Genomic DNA, 17,832 nt, shown 5'->3' with positions numbered 1-17,832 from the left:
ACCGTTAACTCGATTTGTTTACATTTGGCAGTTTCGCCCTTTTTAAATGTTACGCTAGAATTTCGCACTTTTGAAATCCGGAATATCTTTGATTGTTACTTACCGGTTGCGTTCTGAACGACAATAAGCAATAAAATCAAGTATCTTTTATCGTTAAATGTTAAAAATTCTAACATCCCTTTAAGTAAATTGGAAAACAAAACTCAAGGGATTCGGTTCAGTCTGGCGGAGCGAAATTTTAACAAATGCTTACAATCCGAAATATGAAGTTTTTAACCACAGGAACGTTTTTTATCATTTAATTTATCAGATGTTAGTTCGTGATAAGCCGAAGAACTGTTTTGAATCGAAAAAACCAACACACATAAGTTTATTTCGCATAAAATCAGTTTTAACTACCGAAACAGACTTTTTATCTTTACCTCTAAGGTGGCCCTCAGTTCACTTTGGTGCGACGCTTTTTTGCCATTTCAACTGTCTGCAACATTGAAATTTTCTAATAAAATCAGAAAAAAATAGGAAAAATGTTGTGATTTTCATTGAGCAGGTAGTTTATTATGTTTCGTATCCGGAACAATTATAGATAACTCATTTTTTTTTTAATTGGCGTTCAGTTCGGTCTGGTCGAATCCCGACCATTTGTTATTAATTTTGCAATGATATTATCTTTTCGAAGCGGTTAACGCTTATATATCGAATGAAATACAAAGCTTTAACATCGAGATTATTATTCCTGAATATTTGAAATATTTGTCAAATATTGAGGATTTTTCAAATTTTTTTTCCTTTTAACATATATTTTCGGAACGTTGTTAAATGTTAAAAAAAACTAATACACATCATCACAGAAGCACTTTCACCGTCCACTTCCAAAAACAGGAAGGGGTATTGGTTTCTCTGTGTATTTAGCATCAATATAATGATTAAAGTAAAACTTAAATTATACGTTAGCATTTTATTTTATAACTAAGACCACAACTAAGATAACAAAGGAAATAGCAATTTAAAAGGAAAGATAAAAAGTATTCATGTGTTATTTATTTGAAGTCTTTTCAGAGAAATTTATCACCGCCAACAAAACAATTTTTTGTCGTTTTTGGAAAGTTTTTTTTTAGTTTCAATTAATCCGAACTTCTTCGTAAACATTCTTTCTTACAAAACAGGGACATTATTTGCATCGTTTTTTTCTCAAAAACGAAAATTTATCAAGGTTTTTAAAATTAATGAAAAAGACGTTTGAACAGTTCTTCGCCTATTCCATTGAAAGTCTTCTGAGGCTGAACCACAGCGATAATCAACGTCTCAGCATTTGAGTTTGAACCATTTTTGAAATATTTGAATTAATTAAAATTTATTTTTTCTTTATAATTTCACAAATTTTTTAAGTAAAATTTGTCATTTTGTATCAAATTTGTCATAGAATCTAGGTTCAAGATTATATTCTTGGTTCTTGAAATTATTTTTATAAACGAACACAAACACATACAGGATCTCAATGAAACTAATGTTTCCTCGAAGAGATTCCTTTTTCTTTACTCTACTCTAAGCGTTCATCTTTTCAGGGTGTGATGGCTAGCATCTTACAAATGCTAAAACCACCAACCCACGGAAAATGTATTATGTATGCCGTGACCGGGATTCGATCTCATACCCGCTGGCTTAGAAGACTTGAAGGCCTCTACGTCACGGGCTGCGGCAATCTTCAGATTTAAAAGATTTTCTTAGTTTATGGTCAGTTATCAAAATTCGATCAGGAATATTTTCCCATACATCCTTTGCCATCGTAATGTACAAATTAAGTAGGTACAAAAAACATTAAAAGCGAGTTGAAAACGTTGCTAAAATCTTAAAATTTGATGTAATATCAGAAATAGTTTCCAGTTTCCAGAAATGGCGAAATTTCAACTTATTCATTCCTTAAAAAGGTTTATTTTATTGAATTGTTTTGTCCTTGAATGTATTTTATAAATAATTTAATTATAATATTATAGTATTTTTTTCTACAAATTTTCAGGGTTGTTCATAGATTTTTGATTTTTTTTTCAAATTTGATAAACTATTAGAATCATACTCATCATTATTTGAATAAAACACTACTTTCAACAGACTTTATAGATTTCCCTTCTTGGGATTCAAAAGAATGTTATTAATTTCTTTGAAATCCTATACGAGCGAACAGCGTAAGATGGCTCATGTGATTATTTTTAAAAATTCACCAACCTTTCTTCAATTTTTTTGCGGCAAACAAGCTTCTCTATCATTTGTTAGGTGAAAATTTCATTAAAACGACTTAAATTCTTAGAAACAGAAGGATAAATCGAAACTACGTGAAACTTGTTATTTTTCATGATTAACATTTAAGGTTTTATGGCAAACTAGACTGCGCAGACTAATAAAATTTCAGCTTTCCATTTTTCCAATCGTATGCCTCTTCGGATGACTATAAATATTGTTTTTATATTTCAATAACTTTTCACAAATTTTAACTAAAAACAATCATATCAAAATTAGGAAAGAATGCGCGCCAGACCACGTGTTTTACGCTCAAATTTGGAATGCTGTTAACTTTGGGAAAAACCGAATATCAAAGCGAAATGTCATTCTTTTTATTTGCTGACTCCCAAATTACGATAAGACTGCATAACCAAGAAATTGAATTTCGTTGCCTACTTGAAGGCGTTTTACCTATAACGATATCAAAAAGTGTATTTCAAAAATCGAAATTTTCAAAACGTTTAGCAATAACAAATGAGTTTTCGCCAAAGTATGTTTAGTTTACAAAAATGCGATGAATATGACATTTGATGTAACACTACAGACACGAATGCCACAAGGATGGTAAAGTGTCGTAAATAAAAAAAAAAATGATGTAACAATAATTGGTCGCAATTCGACCAGACCGAACTGAACGCCAATTTGAAAAAAATTGAGTTATCTATTGCAACGGATGCGAAACATGATAAACTACCTATCCAATGAAAATCAGAACATTTTTACTATTTTTTCTGATTTATTAGAAAATTTCAATGTTGCAGACAGTGGAAATGGCAAAAATGCGTTGCGCCAAAGTGAACTGAGAGCCAGCTTTTAGATGAAGGTGAAAAGCATGTTTTGGTCATGAAACTGATTTTGTGCGAAATAAGCTTATGTGTGTTGGTTTTTTTTCTTTTCAAAACAGTTCTTCGGTTTGTCAGAAGCTAATATCTAATAAATTTAATGGTAAGAAACGTTCCCGTAGCTAAAAACTTCATGTTGCGAATTGTTAACATTTATTAAAATCTCGTTCAGCCAGACTGAACCGAATCCCTTGAATTTTGTTTTCCAATTTACTTAAGGGAATGTTAGGATTTTTGACATTTAACAATAAAAGATGCTTTATTTTATTGCTTACTGTCGTTCAGAACGCAACCGGTAAGTTAAAATCACAGATATTCCGCTTTTCAAAAGTGCGAAATTTGTATGGCTCGGTTCACTCTGGCTCAACGAAAAAAAACATTTTTCAAGCATCAGCCATACTCGTTGGGTGCTGCTCGTAAACCGCCTATAAGTAGGCTCCTACGTTTAGAACAAATTGCCCAGTCAAATGATAGTGCATGACAATTTTTTAAACATTTTTGTTCGACCAGAGTGAACTGGGTGCAAACATAATGCTATTAAAGTTCAGTTTTCTGCTTGATGTGTAATCAGAAATCGACCAGTATAACCTCGATGGTGAGGCAATCGGACTTTCGGATCACTGATATCTTACTTGGTTTGAAGTTGGTTTCAGATTGATTTTATTTCTCGAACGTACTTAGGTGGTAACTTAAAGTTAAGCCGAAACGAGTAAAGCGGAATTCAGGAAGACGACGCGCTATCTGATTGGTAAACATGTTTGTAAACATGTGGTAGCAGTTATTTGTTTATGACCGAGTTCTTCTCTGGGTCATGTTTGGTTTTTTACGGAATGGCTTAAAAAGTTCTTCTCTGGGTCATGTTTGGGTTTTACGGAATGGCTTGAAGGAATGCTGGCAATGCATAATTTATTGCTCGGTTCAGGAAGGGTAACATTTAAAGTGATTGTTATGTTTATGATTACTGTAAAGGAAAGCAAAAAAGTTTACTTGCTAAGACTGTGAGGTCTTGCAGTTGAATAGGTTTTTACTGCTGCATGTGGGGTCTTGCAGTTTATGATGATTTTGGGAATTTGAGGATTCTGAGATGTGTGTTTAAAGATGATGGTTTGAAATGATAGGATGAAGGAAGGAATGGTTTGGAGGATGCCACAATGGCTTTATAAGAGTCTAAATGTGATGGTAAAATGATTAAATAAGATATCTGATGAAATGGTATCAATTGGTAGGGCTGTGAACTTCGAACTCGATTCACTAATCGTACTTCCACAGCCAGAACTTATGTCTGAGTCCCAAAGAATAATAAAAGTATGATATTATTCTTCTTGTCTTTGTTTATGCTTTTCCTCATTTTAACATAAAAACATTAAAATGATCAAAAACATAAAATGGTTGGGCCTACCATGGAGCAGAGAACGCAGAGACATCTGGAACACAGGAACAGAAGAAACGTGGACCACCAGTACCATACGTTTCAAATGGGCTGTATCGTTGGAAGCATGCTAAGAAATTGCTCCTTGATGAAGAAGCCATGTTTAATGTTAATTAACTACTCCAATCACTAGGACCATCCTTTAGCGGCTGGAAATGATTTATTTTGTACACAGAAATCACAAAACTTGAAGAGAAGCATTTTGTAGAAATTTATGAAATTTATGAAATTAATAAACGTTACTAAAAATTATAAGCTTTAGTTTTCTTAGTTGAATTGTTTTGGATTTAGGTGTACAATCATTTCTGGTCATCGACCAAGGATAGAGCGTCTTTACTCGCTTTTGAAAATAAAGAAGAGAAAAAAAATATTAGTAAAACATAAAACCTTTCGAAGTCCGTTTAGGACTCGAAAGATTTTTTCAAAAATTTTCCCTAGTAATTTTACTTACCTCAAACGTTGTCCACTAATAATAAGCTTACCATTTGCGTCTATGATTTCTTTTTATACGTTGTCGAAAGTATTAATCGAGTAGAAAATTATAATGGATACTTATCTTTGCGCTGCATTTCTCCATTAAGCGTTGTGAATGAAAGCGAAAACCAGCTTACGTGATGAAAGTTTGTTGATATTTCATATGTATTTCAAATGCACCTCACTCAAGCACAAGAAAATTATAAAATTAATTCGTCAGCGAAACCATATCCCATTTTTTATTTTCCATGAATTTAATTAGGTATTGACTAACGAAAAAAACACAGCAAGCCGAAATCGGCAGTTTTTGGAACCGAAAAACATGCGTAGAAAAATCACATTACACGATGCGGGAACGATAGAAAATCAATCTTCAATGCCACCATGCATAACTTTATAGATTTTTTTTAATTTTTTCTATATTCATTTTTAAAACACTTAAAATTTTCGAGTTGATTGGAATTTTGTACACCATCTAATAACCCAGATCACCAGTCTTTCTTCCGGAAAAAGACAGAATAAATCAACACATGGGAGCTGAAGAGTTCCGATTCATTTCAAGCCCCCGTGGGCGAATTCCGAAAAAAACACAGTTAAGCGGCCCAAGACACGAAAAAGAACCCTCCTGGTACAACACATATTCTTGCTATCCGATCAAAACTTTTTTGTCAAGTTTCATAGATAACTTTCACTATAAAAACCCCAAATTACTCAATTTCCACGTACGGAGAAAAAAAAACGCGTGCGCCGCCATCGAGTCGACGCCTACTCTCGGGCTGTGAACTTCGAACTCGATTTTCTCGAAATCAAGTTTATGGCGTTCAGTTCGGTCTGGTCGAATCGCGACCAATTATATTCCATATAATCATTAGGTATAATATTTCTGACCACCTTTCCGGTATGGTGCGTTCTGTCCACTAGTTTCGGCGTTCTACCCCATGGTGTGCTCTCTAGCTGGTTGAGTTTTTAATAAAAATAAATTCGAAATTGAGTTTTTATCGTTATTTTTCTTTCTAGTAAGACGTTATAACGTTAAATAAATCCCCGTTAAAAAAATCAATTCGATTCTTACATGATTTTTAGCGTTGTTAATAGCGTTAATGCTTATCTGGTGCGTTCTGTACAGTTTTCCCTTACATGTATTAGAATTTTTGCAAGCTTATTTTATATGCATTATTTTAAGTTGTAAACTTTTGATAGAGGGACTGCAATCAACATTCAAGAGTTTATAGCTAAAAACTAGCAAATATAGGTATGTAATTTTAAACTTACAGTAAGTTTAAGCTTTCAGGGAAATTCCCGCTCTCAAGCTAGACAATAGTGAGTGACATAATTATCTACGTGCTATTTAAAACGCATCGATGTTTGCTGATAACATTTTATTCACATTTTTTCTACCGTCTACACAATGTTTTATTTTGTATTACAATATTGTTTTCACATTTTAAACATTATAAAAATTAAAGTAATGATATGCCATTGACAAATTAAGAGTAAAATTATTGAGAGGCAAGGATTTTAGAAATTGTATTGACAGTAAGAAAGGGAAAGTGTGAAGGTTGTTTCAAGCTTCTAGCTGAAACTGAGATTCAGTATGAAAAATTATAAAAAATCAATTGAATTTCAATTATTTACATAAATAAGTACATTTTATTGAAACTTAAAACAAACATTTATAAATATCCCTGTATTGAGTGCACCAAACCAGGAGTGCTTCTAGTCATCACTTTCGCTCACACTTCGAGCATCAAGAGAATCGGTACAAATGGTCAATTCTGGAGATTCCGCTCCTCCACCGTAAGTCAACCGTCCGCTGCTATTGGTGGTTAGCTGATGTTGCTGTTGTTGTTGATTGGCTGGCGCAGGAGAATGGGACACTTGCTCACCGACATTCAACCCAGCCCCCATTTGTGATGGAACAACGCCGCTGGCAATCTGGCGTTGCCGGATCAGGGCTAACCTTTGTTGGGTGATTTCCAGATGATGCTTGCGCCATTTTATCCGTCGGTTTTGGAACCATACTTTGACCTTGAATGAAAATTTGTTTTTAGAAATCAATTATTGAAGCTATTATTTACATTTGAAGTAAAAACTACCTGTGCTTCAGTGAGCTGCAGGGTATGGGCCAAATATAGGCGCTCCGGGCCGACCATATACTGCTGGCGTTCGAATTCGGCTTCCAGTCGTTCTAGTTGTTCAGGTGTGAAAATAGTTCGGACTCTTTTGCTTTTGAGAGCTGCCGATGATGAAAGCGATGATTTCTTGGAGAGATCTGCAAGAGGCAAACATAAAAAAAAAGTGAAATTAACATTTAGAATGCATAAGGTTCCGTGCGTTCATAGAACGGACTGTTTCAACTAGTAGATAAATAAAAAAAAGTTAGATTTCGTACATTCATAGAATGGACTGTTTAAACAAGTTGATAAATAAAAAAATAGTTTTGAACTTTTTTTGCAACATACTGGAAGACTTCACCCTTTTCTAAAAGTTTAAGCTTTGTTTTAGAAATCGAACATGATTACTCATAGTCCAATAGCTTTGGACAATAGTTCTAATCACTGTAGAAAATGTTGAAGCTGTAGACATCAGCTCAGGAAAAAGTTACTTTGAAATTCTACAACACCGTGGCCTTCGAAAATATCTGATGGCTTCGAGATGTTTTTAAATCATAACTGGCCCTTCGTTGGAATAAATAGACTACGAGAACAACATAACACAATCGATTTTTGGTGTAACAACCTTTTATGCCGCCTTAAGGTAGGCTGAAAATATTCTAACTTTTTTCCAATCGTGGCTCCAGAGAGTAAATGTTTTACGTACTTCGAAGAGCTTTGGCGAAGCATCACTAATTGGGTTCTTAAACAGAATTAATGCTTAGAAGTTACAGAAAAGAGCCTTATTCACCTCCAATACCTGACCCGCCTTTAGACGGGGTTTATCCAACTATCCTTAAAAATGACGGGTGTATCGTAGTCTCAGAAAACTTTGTTCAATCTATTTTTTGGTTGAAAAAATAAAGAAATATACAGCTACAGCTACAGATGTAAAGCTTAGTTTATTTAGAAATGGGACAGTTATGAATGCGTATATCTTAAAAACCAATCTTTTGATCGAAATACTTTCTATGAAGGTAATGTTATGATAATTCATGAAAAATATGAAAAAATAGGTATCGTTTTTTATAAGAAATGTTTCATAAATTTTGTCGTCCATCACAAATCACCTATCTCATTGCAGCTATACAGCTTACGAGCTCTGAAACGATCTACACTTCAGCGATCTTATTTTTATTTATTTTATTTACATAGTATTCCGTCTTACGACATAACTTGACGAACATAATTCCTAAAATTCACTCGGTTCATAGCAACCGTTCTCCAATTTCTCGGGCACCCCACGTTCGCCAGATCACGCTCCACTTGGTCTAACCACCTCGCTCGTTGCGCCCCTGCTCGTCTTGTTCCTACCGGATTCGTAGCGAACACCTGTTTTGCAGGACAGTCGTCCGGCATTCTCGCAACATGTGCTGCCCAGCGTATCCGGCCAGCTTTCACCACCTTCTGGATACTGGGTTCGCCGTAGAGTCGCGCGAGCTCGTGGTTCATCCTTCGCCTCCACACTCCGTTCTCCTGTACGCCGCCAAAGATGGTTCTTAACACTCGTCGCTCGAATACTCCGAGTGTACGCAGGTCCTCCTCGAGTAATATCCATGTCTCGTGCCCGTAGAGAACAACCGGTCTAATGAGCGTCGTATACAGGTTACACTTCGTGCGAGGGCTAAGTCTTCTCGACCGCAGTTGCTTGTGGAGTCCATAGTAGGCACGACTTCCGCTGATAATTCGCCTCCGGATCTCACGGCTGGTGTCATTGTCTGCGGTCACCAGTGAACCGAGATAGACAAAGTCTTCGACTATCTCCAGCTCGTCGCCGTCGATCGTGACCTTGTTATTACTGGACAAGCGGGTTCGGTCGGTCTCGGATCCGCAGGCCAGCATGTACTTTGTCTTGGACGTATTAATCATCAACCCAATCCTTCCTGCTTCGCGTTTCAGTTTGCGGTAGATCTCCTCCACCGCCGCAGATGATCTGCCGACTATATCAATGTCATCGGCAAAGCAGATAAGTTGACTGGATCTGTCGAAAATCGTGCCCCGCATTTCGCCCACCGCTCGTCGAATAACACCTTCTAGCGCCACGTTGAACATCATGCAGGATAGACCATCACCTTGTCGAAGCTCCCTGCGCGATTCGAATGAACTCGACAATTCACCCGAGATCCGCACACAGCACTGTGTTCCATCCATCGTCGCCTTGATCAGTCTGATCAGCTTCCCGGAAAAGCTGTTCTCGTCCATAATTTTCCATAGCTCTTTACGGTCGATCGTATCGTATGCGGCTTTGAAGTCTCACTTCAGCGATCTACACTTAGTTTATCGCTTTTTGAATATTAACAATTCAGTTATGAGCCTTGACTTTCCTGATGACCCTTAACCGTAGTTGACCGATCATGTGCTTCACTCCATGATTTGAATTTCGTGGACAATTTTGACAATTTTTGAAACTGTGCCAAACATTTTTTTCTTTTTCTCGTATGCATCTCATACGCATGGTAAATATCTTTAAAACTTCTGAATTCTAAAATTTGAAAAAGAAACAATAGGTCGGATAGTGCTGTCAAAATTTTGTATGTCCGATAACTAGAAAACAAGCTATCCGCAAAAGAAAGAAAGTAAACTAAGCTAAAATCAACAAGCGGGATTAATGCATTAATCCAGCGGTTTAATGACAAACGAGTTTTATTCTAAACCCAACGTTTCGGTGTCGTATGACACCATCTTCAGGGATTCTAAAAAGTGTAAATTGTATTGTTTAATTACAGAAAATGTGTGTTGTTTCGGTTATATAGCTATAATCTAACCCTACCTACAAACAGTCGTTGTATCTTGCTTTTGTAAAAGCGTACTGTTTTGATTCCGTTAAAGCTTAGTTTCACTGTAAATGGAGTTTTTGATTTAGAGATCATCCATAAAACTAAAAAAGAGTCTACTATTTAATTTGAAAACCTCACCAAACATCGAGAAAACACTTAGCTGTAACTTTAAGGCGGTAGAACTCTGTGAAACCATATCTTCTTTGATTTCCCTCGGCGTGTTATCGTTTTCAATATTTTTGACAGATGTCGGATATTTTTGCTAAAAACTCAACCAGCTAGAGAACACTAATAATATAATGATTGTTTGATTAAAAGTTCAGTAACATGTTCATCGCATTTGTGTAAATTATGCATACTTTGGCAAAAACTCATTTGTTATTGCTAAACGTATCGAAAATTTCGCTTTTTGAATTATACTTTTTGATATCGTTATAGGTAAAACGCCTTCATGTAGGCAACGAAATTGAATTTCTTGGCTGATATCGCGGTAAATATGGCGACAGATGATTTTTTCGAAACAAATTTCGGCGCACCTTTTAAACTTAAAAAGGATGAAATTTCATTTTTTTAATATTTATTGGTAAATCTATGTTTTGAGGCATTTTACTCATAAAAGTATTTTTGTGCCGGGGAGTTCCACTTAATAATTATTGAATAAAAAAGAAGGGAAAAGAAATGGGAAGTAGGAGAGGGTAGAAAGAGAAGATCACTCATTTGTGTCGATGCGTGATCGACTTCGTGTTGATCGAGCTCCTCCTGGAGGAATAGAATTTGGCGCAATATATACCTCAGCATCACTCGCTCCTTCACGGTTTGAAGGCGCGGGAGGTGAGGTCTGAGCTAAGACGGGGTTTCGTTTCCTGGGGGGTGATTCGAGATTCAAACTTTGTTTCTGCTTTGGTGCTTCGGCTGACGGTCGTTGAGGTGGTGTATTGTTGTCCAATCTCGTGCGTTTCTGTTGGTTTACTTGTTGTTGTTGTTGTTGCCGCTGCTGCTGTTGGTTCGGTTGTTGCGGTGGTTTCGTGTTTTTGATTATGCTGTTGAGTGGTATTCTGTTTCGCTACGTTCGCGTAGCTCGTGCTGCTGCTGTTAGTCTGAACCATTCTTCGTGCTGTTGCTATTGGTAAATTTTGATCGGTACTTATCTTCAGCGTTGCTGTTTCTGCTATCCACAAAGGACAGCATCTATCGATGGGCCCATGCTTTCCTGAACAATTGTGGCAATAACTGGGAGATGTACAATTGTCTTATTCATTCTCGTGCGATTTCGAACAATTTTTGCATGTTCGTGTCTGTTGCTGACATTTTATTTTCGGATGTCCATACTTTAAACATTGGCGACAAAGAAGGGGCTGGGAATAATACGGAAGGGTACGGACTCTCAAAAAGCCAAAGTTTAAAAATTCAGGAACAACTGTGCTGTTACTAGTAAGAACTAAAGTAGATGTACCTACAACTCCCGTAGCCGTTTTTTGGTGATACGTCTGACATTAATGATTTTTTGCGGAGTTAGTTCTTTTAAAAGTTCCTCATCTGACATGCCTTCTACGTCTCTACATGTAACGACAAATTTCTTTTGGTTTAATTGAGGATGACGGCCAACCGAAATTGGGGTGCCGTTTCCGAGTTGAGTTAACTTGGCAAGCAATCTAATCTGATCTTTATTTCTGATCTTCAGCACGTACCAGTTATTCCTGCGTTCTATAAATCCTCCTTCAATGGCCCCTACATGATCTGCAATAAATCGCGAGATCACAAATGGATTTTTTGGTAGCTCGTATCCGTTTCCAGCTTTCAGGGTCAGATAGTATAAACGGCCGTGTAGATTCTCGTGGTCCAACCATTCCGGAACAGTTCTACCGGGATAGTCCCCGGGCGATGGGCTCATCGCGAGCACTACGGTTATTTATCACCACTATAGAAAAAACTAATCATTGCCTTTTCACAATATCGAGGGAGAAAACACATCCGATCGCGACGAAGGCATAGGACAAACTGCCGATGAAATTTTATATAATTATGCATTCTTATCGTAATTTGGGGATCAGCAAATAAAAAGAATGACATTTCGCTTTGATATTCGCTTTTTCTCAAAAGTTAACAGCATTCTAAATTTGAGCGTACGATTGGAAAAAAGAAAAGCTGAAATCTTATTAGTCTGCGCAGTGTGGTTTGCCATAAAGCCTTAAATGTTAATAATGAAAAATTACAAGTTTCACGCAGATTCGATTTATCCTTCTGTTTCTAAGAAATCAAGTCATTTTTAATGAAATTTTCAAAGAAATGATAGAGAAGCTTGTTTGCCGCAACAAAAATGAAGAAAAGCATCATTCGTAGCCATAAGTTGAGTTTTTTTTTTTAAATAATGGCATGGGCCATGCTACCCCGCTGGTGCTTTTTATACAGTTTACCTATATTAAAAATATGACACGTTTCCAAAATACAAGGTGGGTTTGTTGTAGCTTGAATCTAACACCCTTGTTTAACTTAGATTGAATGTGTGACCTGTTTTTGATCATAAGTGTGTTATCTTTCTCTTTGAGTTTTTTTTATTTCTGTTGGTGCGGAGTTGTTAGATGTTTTTTCTGTTGTTTCTGTTGTGGAAGTAATTTCAGTTGTGTTCTCTGTTGTTTTTATTTTTGTTGTGATTTTATCATTCTTCTGTTTTAGCATGTTCATGTTGCTTCTGTGCCCTGTGAGTTGATGGTCTAGTGTATTTTTGGTTAGTCTAACATCCCACATTTTCTGTAATTACACAACACAATTTACCAAAATGTCGGGTATAGAATAAAATTCGTTTGTCATTAAAATCTTGAACTGACTTGACGTTAAAAAAAAAACAAACAGCGGGATTATTTTTTGGAAAAAAATGCTGGTCCGTGGACGTTCACAAACACTATAAAGAGTGATACGGTCAAAATTTGGTCAAGGGAAAACGCGTGCAAATCGGTGAAATCGTTTATTTAAAAAATCAAATTAAATTTCTTTTTCAAGTTTAATTAGTATAAAATTCAGGACAAAATTTCAGTTAGTCTTCCGCTTTTCCAAATCCGAATTGCCGGGCCTTACGCTTACCATCAGATTTTGTACAGCCACCTTGTCCACCATCTTCACCGCAGGAAGCCAGTTTGCCTTGAAGTGCTGCTCGCCCTTGGCAGTTTTTTTTGTTCTTCTATAGGTTCCGCTTGGCAATAGCCCAGTATTTCTCAATTGGGCGGAGCTCTGGCGTGTTGGGAGGGTTCTTGTCCTTGGGAACCACCTGCACGTTGTTGGCGGCGTACCACTCCATGGCCTTTTTACCGTAATGGCAATATGCCAAATCCGGCCAAAAAAGTACGGAACAACCGTGTTCTTCAGGAAAGGCAGCAGACGTTTATTCAAACACTCTTTCACGTAAATTTCTTGGTTGACAGTCCCGGAAGCTATGAAAATGCTGCTTTTCAAGCCACAGGTGCAGATGGCTTGCCAAACCAGATATTTCTTCGCGAACTTTGACGGTTTCATGTGCTTGAAAATATCTGCTACCTTTCCCCTTCCTTTTGCCGTATAAAACTCCTGACTCGGAAGCTGCTTGGTGCTCCAACAGGTTTCGTCGTCCATTACCACGCAGTCAAACTTCGTCAGCATCGTCGTGTACAGCTTCCGGGATCGCGCTTTGGTCGTCGTATTTTGTTTATCATCGCGATTTGGAGTCACTACCTTCTTGTAAGTCGATAGTCCGGCTCGTTTTTTGGTTCGATGCACGGTTGTAGACGATACACCCAGCTTATTTGCGGCATCTCGGAGAGAGAGGTTAGGGTTTCGCTTGAAACTACCGGCAACTCTCTTTGTCGTCTCAGAGGCTTCCGGTTTTCGATTTCCCCCCGATCCAAACTTCCTGGATGTCGACAAACGTTCCCCAAACACTTTAATTACATTTGTAACGGTTGATTTGCCAACTTTTAGCGATTTTGCCAGCTTTGCGTGAGAGTAGCTCGGATTTTCGCGATGCGTTAGCAAAATTTTGATACGCTGGTCTTCTTCCTTGGACGGCATTTTGACAACTGAAGAGTGAATTTCAAATTAAAAATAGGAGCCATTCTACACACACACACCTTCAAAATGAGGGGTGTTCAGGTTTTTTAAATGCAAAATTGAAAGAAATACGTTATGTTGATATTGACCAAATTTTGACCGTATCACCCTTTACAGGAACTTGATTACAGTCACGGACGCCTGGTACAGAAGAGCCTACTGTGGTGCTATCCTGTTGTAAGACTGTACAAGGAACATGCAGTCAAAATGTATACAAAACTCCAAATTTAAACAAAAATCAAACGATTAAGCATTTTATATAGGGTAGATACTCTAGATTTCGACAGGGGCTAGTTTTCGACAAATTTTTAATGAAAGGCTTATCTTTCTATTTGGTGGCTCAAGCTATCTATGCTCATATTTTTCTATTTTTGTTCCCCCAGTTTAGTATACGTTGAACATAAAAATTCTTATAAATAAGTTGTTTAATAGTTGTAAATCAATAATTGAAAAGTAACATTATAAATCACCTGTGAAATTCAATGCTATAACAATTTTTTTTTTAAATATATCTTTATTAGTACCAATTCATCATTACATTTATATTACATTAATACATTAAATTAGGTGTTCAGTTCAATAATGAACTTTCAGAGCCCTATAGTTCAATAATCACTAAAATTTATTTATTCGACTTAAATTTGCTGAGCACAATCAAGCATTTTTATAAAGGAGAACATCCTGTAGTGAAAAAAAAATATTTTAAACTAAAAACTAAAGCTATCCTAAAATTAAACTAATTGTAGAGAGAGCGAATCTCTGCGATGGAAGACTGCATCGATTTGCCTCTGAAGTTGGAGATTATTTTGTTGGCCATCTCTTCGATAGTTTCAATGCCTGCAAGCCGATGAAGATCTTCGGTGCTGTGCCAAGGTGGAAGCCGCAAAATCATTTTCAGAACCTTGTTCTGAATCCTCTGGATGGCCTTCTTCCTCGTCGCGCAGCAGCTAGACCAAATCGGAACTGCATACATTATCGCTGGTCGGAAGACTTGCTTGTAAATAAGCATCTTATTCTTCAGGCAAAGTCGGGATTTCCTGTTGATGAGAGAATAAAGAGATTTAGTGTATTTATTACATTTAGATTGAATATCTTCAATGTGATTCTTAAAAGAAAGATTCCGATCAAGTGTGAGTCCCAAGTACTTCACGTGATCAGACCATTCTAAAGAAACCCCATTAAAAGTTATGGAATGATTTTCATTAGGTTTTAAAAAATTTGCTCTTGGCTTATGGGGAAATAAAATAAGTTGAGTTTTGGAAGCGTTAGGAGAAATTTTCCACATTTTCAAGTAATTCAAAAAGGAATTTAAATTTTGTTGCAATCTACTGCGTACCACCCGTAAATTTCGACCTTTGGCTGAAAGCAAAGTATCGTCAGCAAATAATCTTCTACCTTTTCCTTCTGGGACATCAGGAAGATCAGAAGTAAAAATATTGTATAAAATAGGCCCAAGTATACTACCCTGAGGGACACCAGCTCTAATGGGTATCCTTTCAGAGCATGAATTTTGATAGCTTATTTGCAAAGTTCGGCTAGTCAAATAATTTTGAATAATTTTGGTGAGATATACAGGAAAATCAAATCGAGCTAATTTAGCTACTAAACCTTTGTGCCAAACACTGTCAAAAGCTTTTTCAATATCAAGAAGAGCAACACCAGTTGAATAACCCTCAGATTTGCTAGCGTTAATCATATTAGTTACACTCAAAAGTTGATGTGTAGTAGAATGTCCATGACGAAAACCAAATTGTTCATCAGGGAAAATAGAATTCTGATTAATGTGAATCATCATTCTATTCAAAATAACTCTCTCAAATAGTTTACTTAAAGAAGGAAGCAAACTAATTGGTCGATAACTTGAAGGCTCTGAAGCACTTTTTCCAGGTTTCAAAATTGGAGTTACTTTGGCATTTTTCCATTTATTGGGAAAATAAGCCAAGTGAAAACATTTATTGAAGATTTTAACTAAAAAATTTAAAGTGCTTTCAGGCAACTTTTTAATAAGAATATAGAAAATCCCATCTTCCCCCGGGGCTTTCATATTTTTAAATTTTTTGAAAATCAATTTAAGTTCATCAATATTTGTCTCACAAGAACTTTCAAACACAATTTGCTTAGAAAGAATATCATCAAACTCTAGGGAAATTTGAGCATCAATTGGACTTACAACGTTTAAATTAAAATCATGAGCAGACTCAAATTGTTGGGCTAATTTTTGAGCTTTTTCTGAATTAGTTAAAAGAAGTTTATCCCCATCTTTCAAAGTAGGAATTGGCTTCTGGGGCTTTTCTAGAATTTTAGTTAATTTCCAAAATGGCTTTGAGTAGGGTTTTATGTCCTCTACTGCTTTAATGCTATAAGAATGATTTTGAATCATGAAAGACTCCCCTTTTATTCGATTGAAGCAACAAAAAAGGAATCAATGGATAGATAAGGTTATGAAATCAATCTTTTCGACAATTTATTTCATATTTTGCCAACATTTTAAGAAATTTCAACTGTTTTTTGAGCTGTCGAAAACTAGCGCAGAAAATTCACCTAATAATCTATTTTTCGACATCCATCTTCCTTGGTATGTTTATACTGTTTCCATGGTTTAAAAAACCAATATGAAAAAACTCATATTCCTGTGCTAACAAAGGAGGTGAAAATGTTCTTGTCGAAACCTAAAACTTTTTGTGTTGAAAACTAAAATTGAATGTCGAAAACTAGATCATCGAAAGGTTTTAGTAAAAGGATAATAAAAACTTTTTCTTTAAACTTTCGATCAATAAAAAATGTAGAGAATGAGGAAAAAAATCTAATTCATAGAACCAGTCATATTTGAGATGAAAAACTTGAGTCAATTAATATATTGACAATGTTTTTCTGACAAAACAAGCAAAAACTGTCGAAATCTAGGTATTTTACCCTACATCGGTTGAGAAACAAAAAGATATAAAGCGATTTTAAGCGAAGAGTGTCGAATTTACATTCAAGGTCTGATAAGGGAGTTATTTTGTCTGGGTTTTCAGGGTGCGTCAATAACAAAGCAATGATGCAAAATTAAAAATTTCATCAATTCAACTGGGGTTCCAGAAGTTTTTTTTTTATTTGGATGCGTCTAAATAAAGATACAAGCCATCAAACTTCCAAAAATGTCATATTGACATGAAAGAGCGGATTATGGTTAAACGAAATTAACCAAAGTGCCCATCCAGTTTTTGAACAGGTGTTTAACTATTTGAATAAATTGAAGTTCCCTCATCCACATGGATATTTGCTGAACAAGGGTTTTTTTAGTTCTCAATGGATGTTATCGTTTCTACAACCGATAAAACTACTAATTTTTAAATAGTCCGATGAGATAGCGGAGAAGATTTCTTTTTCAGCTCACTAACGATCGTGGCTCCAGAGAGTAAATTTTTAAAACACTATTACGGGCTTTTATTGACAACAAAAATACATACAATTTTACTTCATACTGTGGAGCTGGACTTTTTTTTTTATCTAACGACAAGGTGTTGCTTTAAAATTTGGGTTCAATGCTCTGATTTCTGAAAAAAAACTATAAATTTTTGCTAGCACTCTAGGACTTTTCATTGATATTTTTTATACATTTATTGTGCAGGAAGATATTTCTAGCGTAATATTAAGCGATTATGAAGACATAAAAAGACATTGAGCAACTCAATTAAATCGCTCATTCATGCATAAACATGAACAATCAAGGAGATGCGAAATGTTCTTCATAAAATAATAGAATAGATAAAATAGATTTAGATAAAATAATAAAAGAATACAATAGCCGATGTCCGCGAGTT

At 36.0% G+C, this 17,832-nt stretch overlaps 1 protein-coding gene across 1 annotated transcript; it reads right to left on the bottom strand.

Moving 5' to 3' along the window:
• Positions 1-6,393: 6,393 nt before the first annotated feature.
• Positions 6,394-11,840, bottom strand: LOC129759984 (paired box protein Pax-3-B-like). Its single transcript, XM_055757565.1, has 4 exons — positions 11,407-11,840; positions 10,838-10,989; positions 7,116-7,291; positions 6,394-7,047 (listed from the first exon to the last, which is right to left on the bottom strand). The coding sequence occupies exons 1-4, from the start codon at positions 11,838-11,840 to the stop codon at positions 6,736-6,738; spliced, it is 1,074 nt and encodes a 357-aa protein (XP_055613540.1). The 3' UTR covers positions 6,394-6,735.
• Between the last annotated feature and the right edge of the window lie 5,992 nt (positions 11,841-17,832).

Source organism: Uranotaenia lowii, unplaced genomic scaffold, assembly GCF_029784155.1.
Source record: "Uranotaenia lowii strain MFRU-FL unplaced genomic scaffold, ASM2978415v1 HiC_scaffold_355, whole genome shotgun sequence".
NCBI classification, from domain to species: Eukaryota; Metazoa; Arthropoda; class Insecta; order Diptera; family Culicidae; genus Uranotaenia; species Uranotaenia lowii.
Note: the sequence above shows the minus strand (reverse complement) of the source record. Positions and strands in the feature narration are given on the sequence as shown.

Coding starts and splice junctions, on each gene's coding strand:
- LOC129759984 (XM_055757565.1), bottom strand. CDS start 11,840: ATGAGCCCATCGCCCGGGGACTATCCCGGTAGAACTGTTCCGGAATGG. Junction 10,990..11,406: donor AAAAAACGGCTACGGGAGTT/GTAGGTACATCT, acceptor ACCACTCAACAG/CATAATCAAAAACACGAAAC. Junction 7,292..10,837: donor AGCACCAAAGCAGAAACAAA/GTTTGAATCTCG, acceptor TGCCTCTTGCAG/ATCTCTCCAAGAAATCATCG.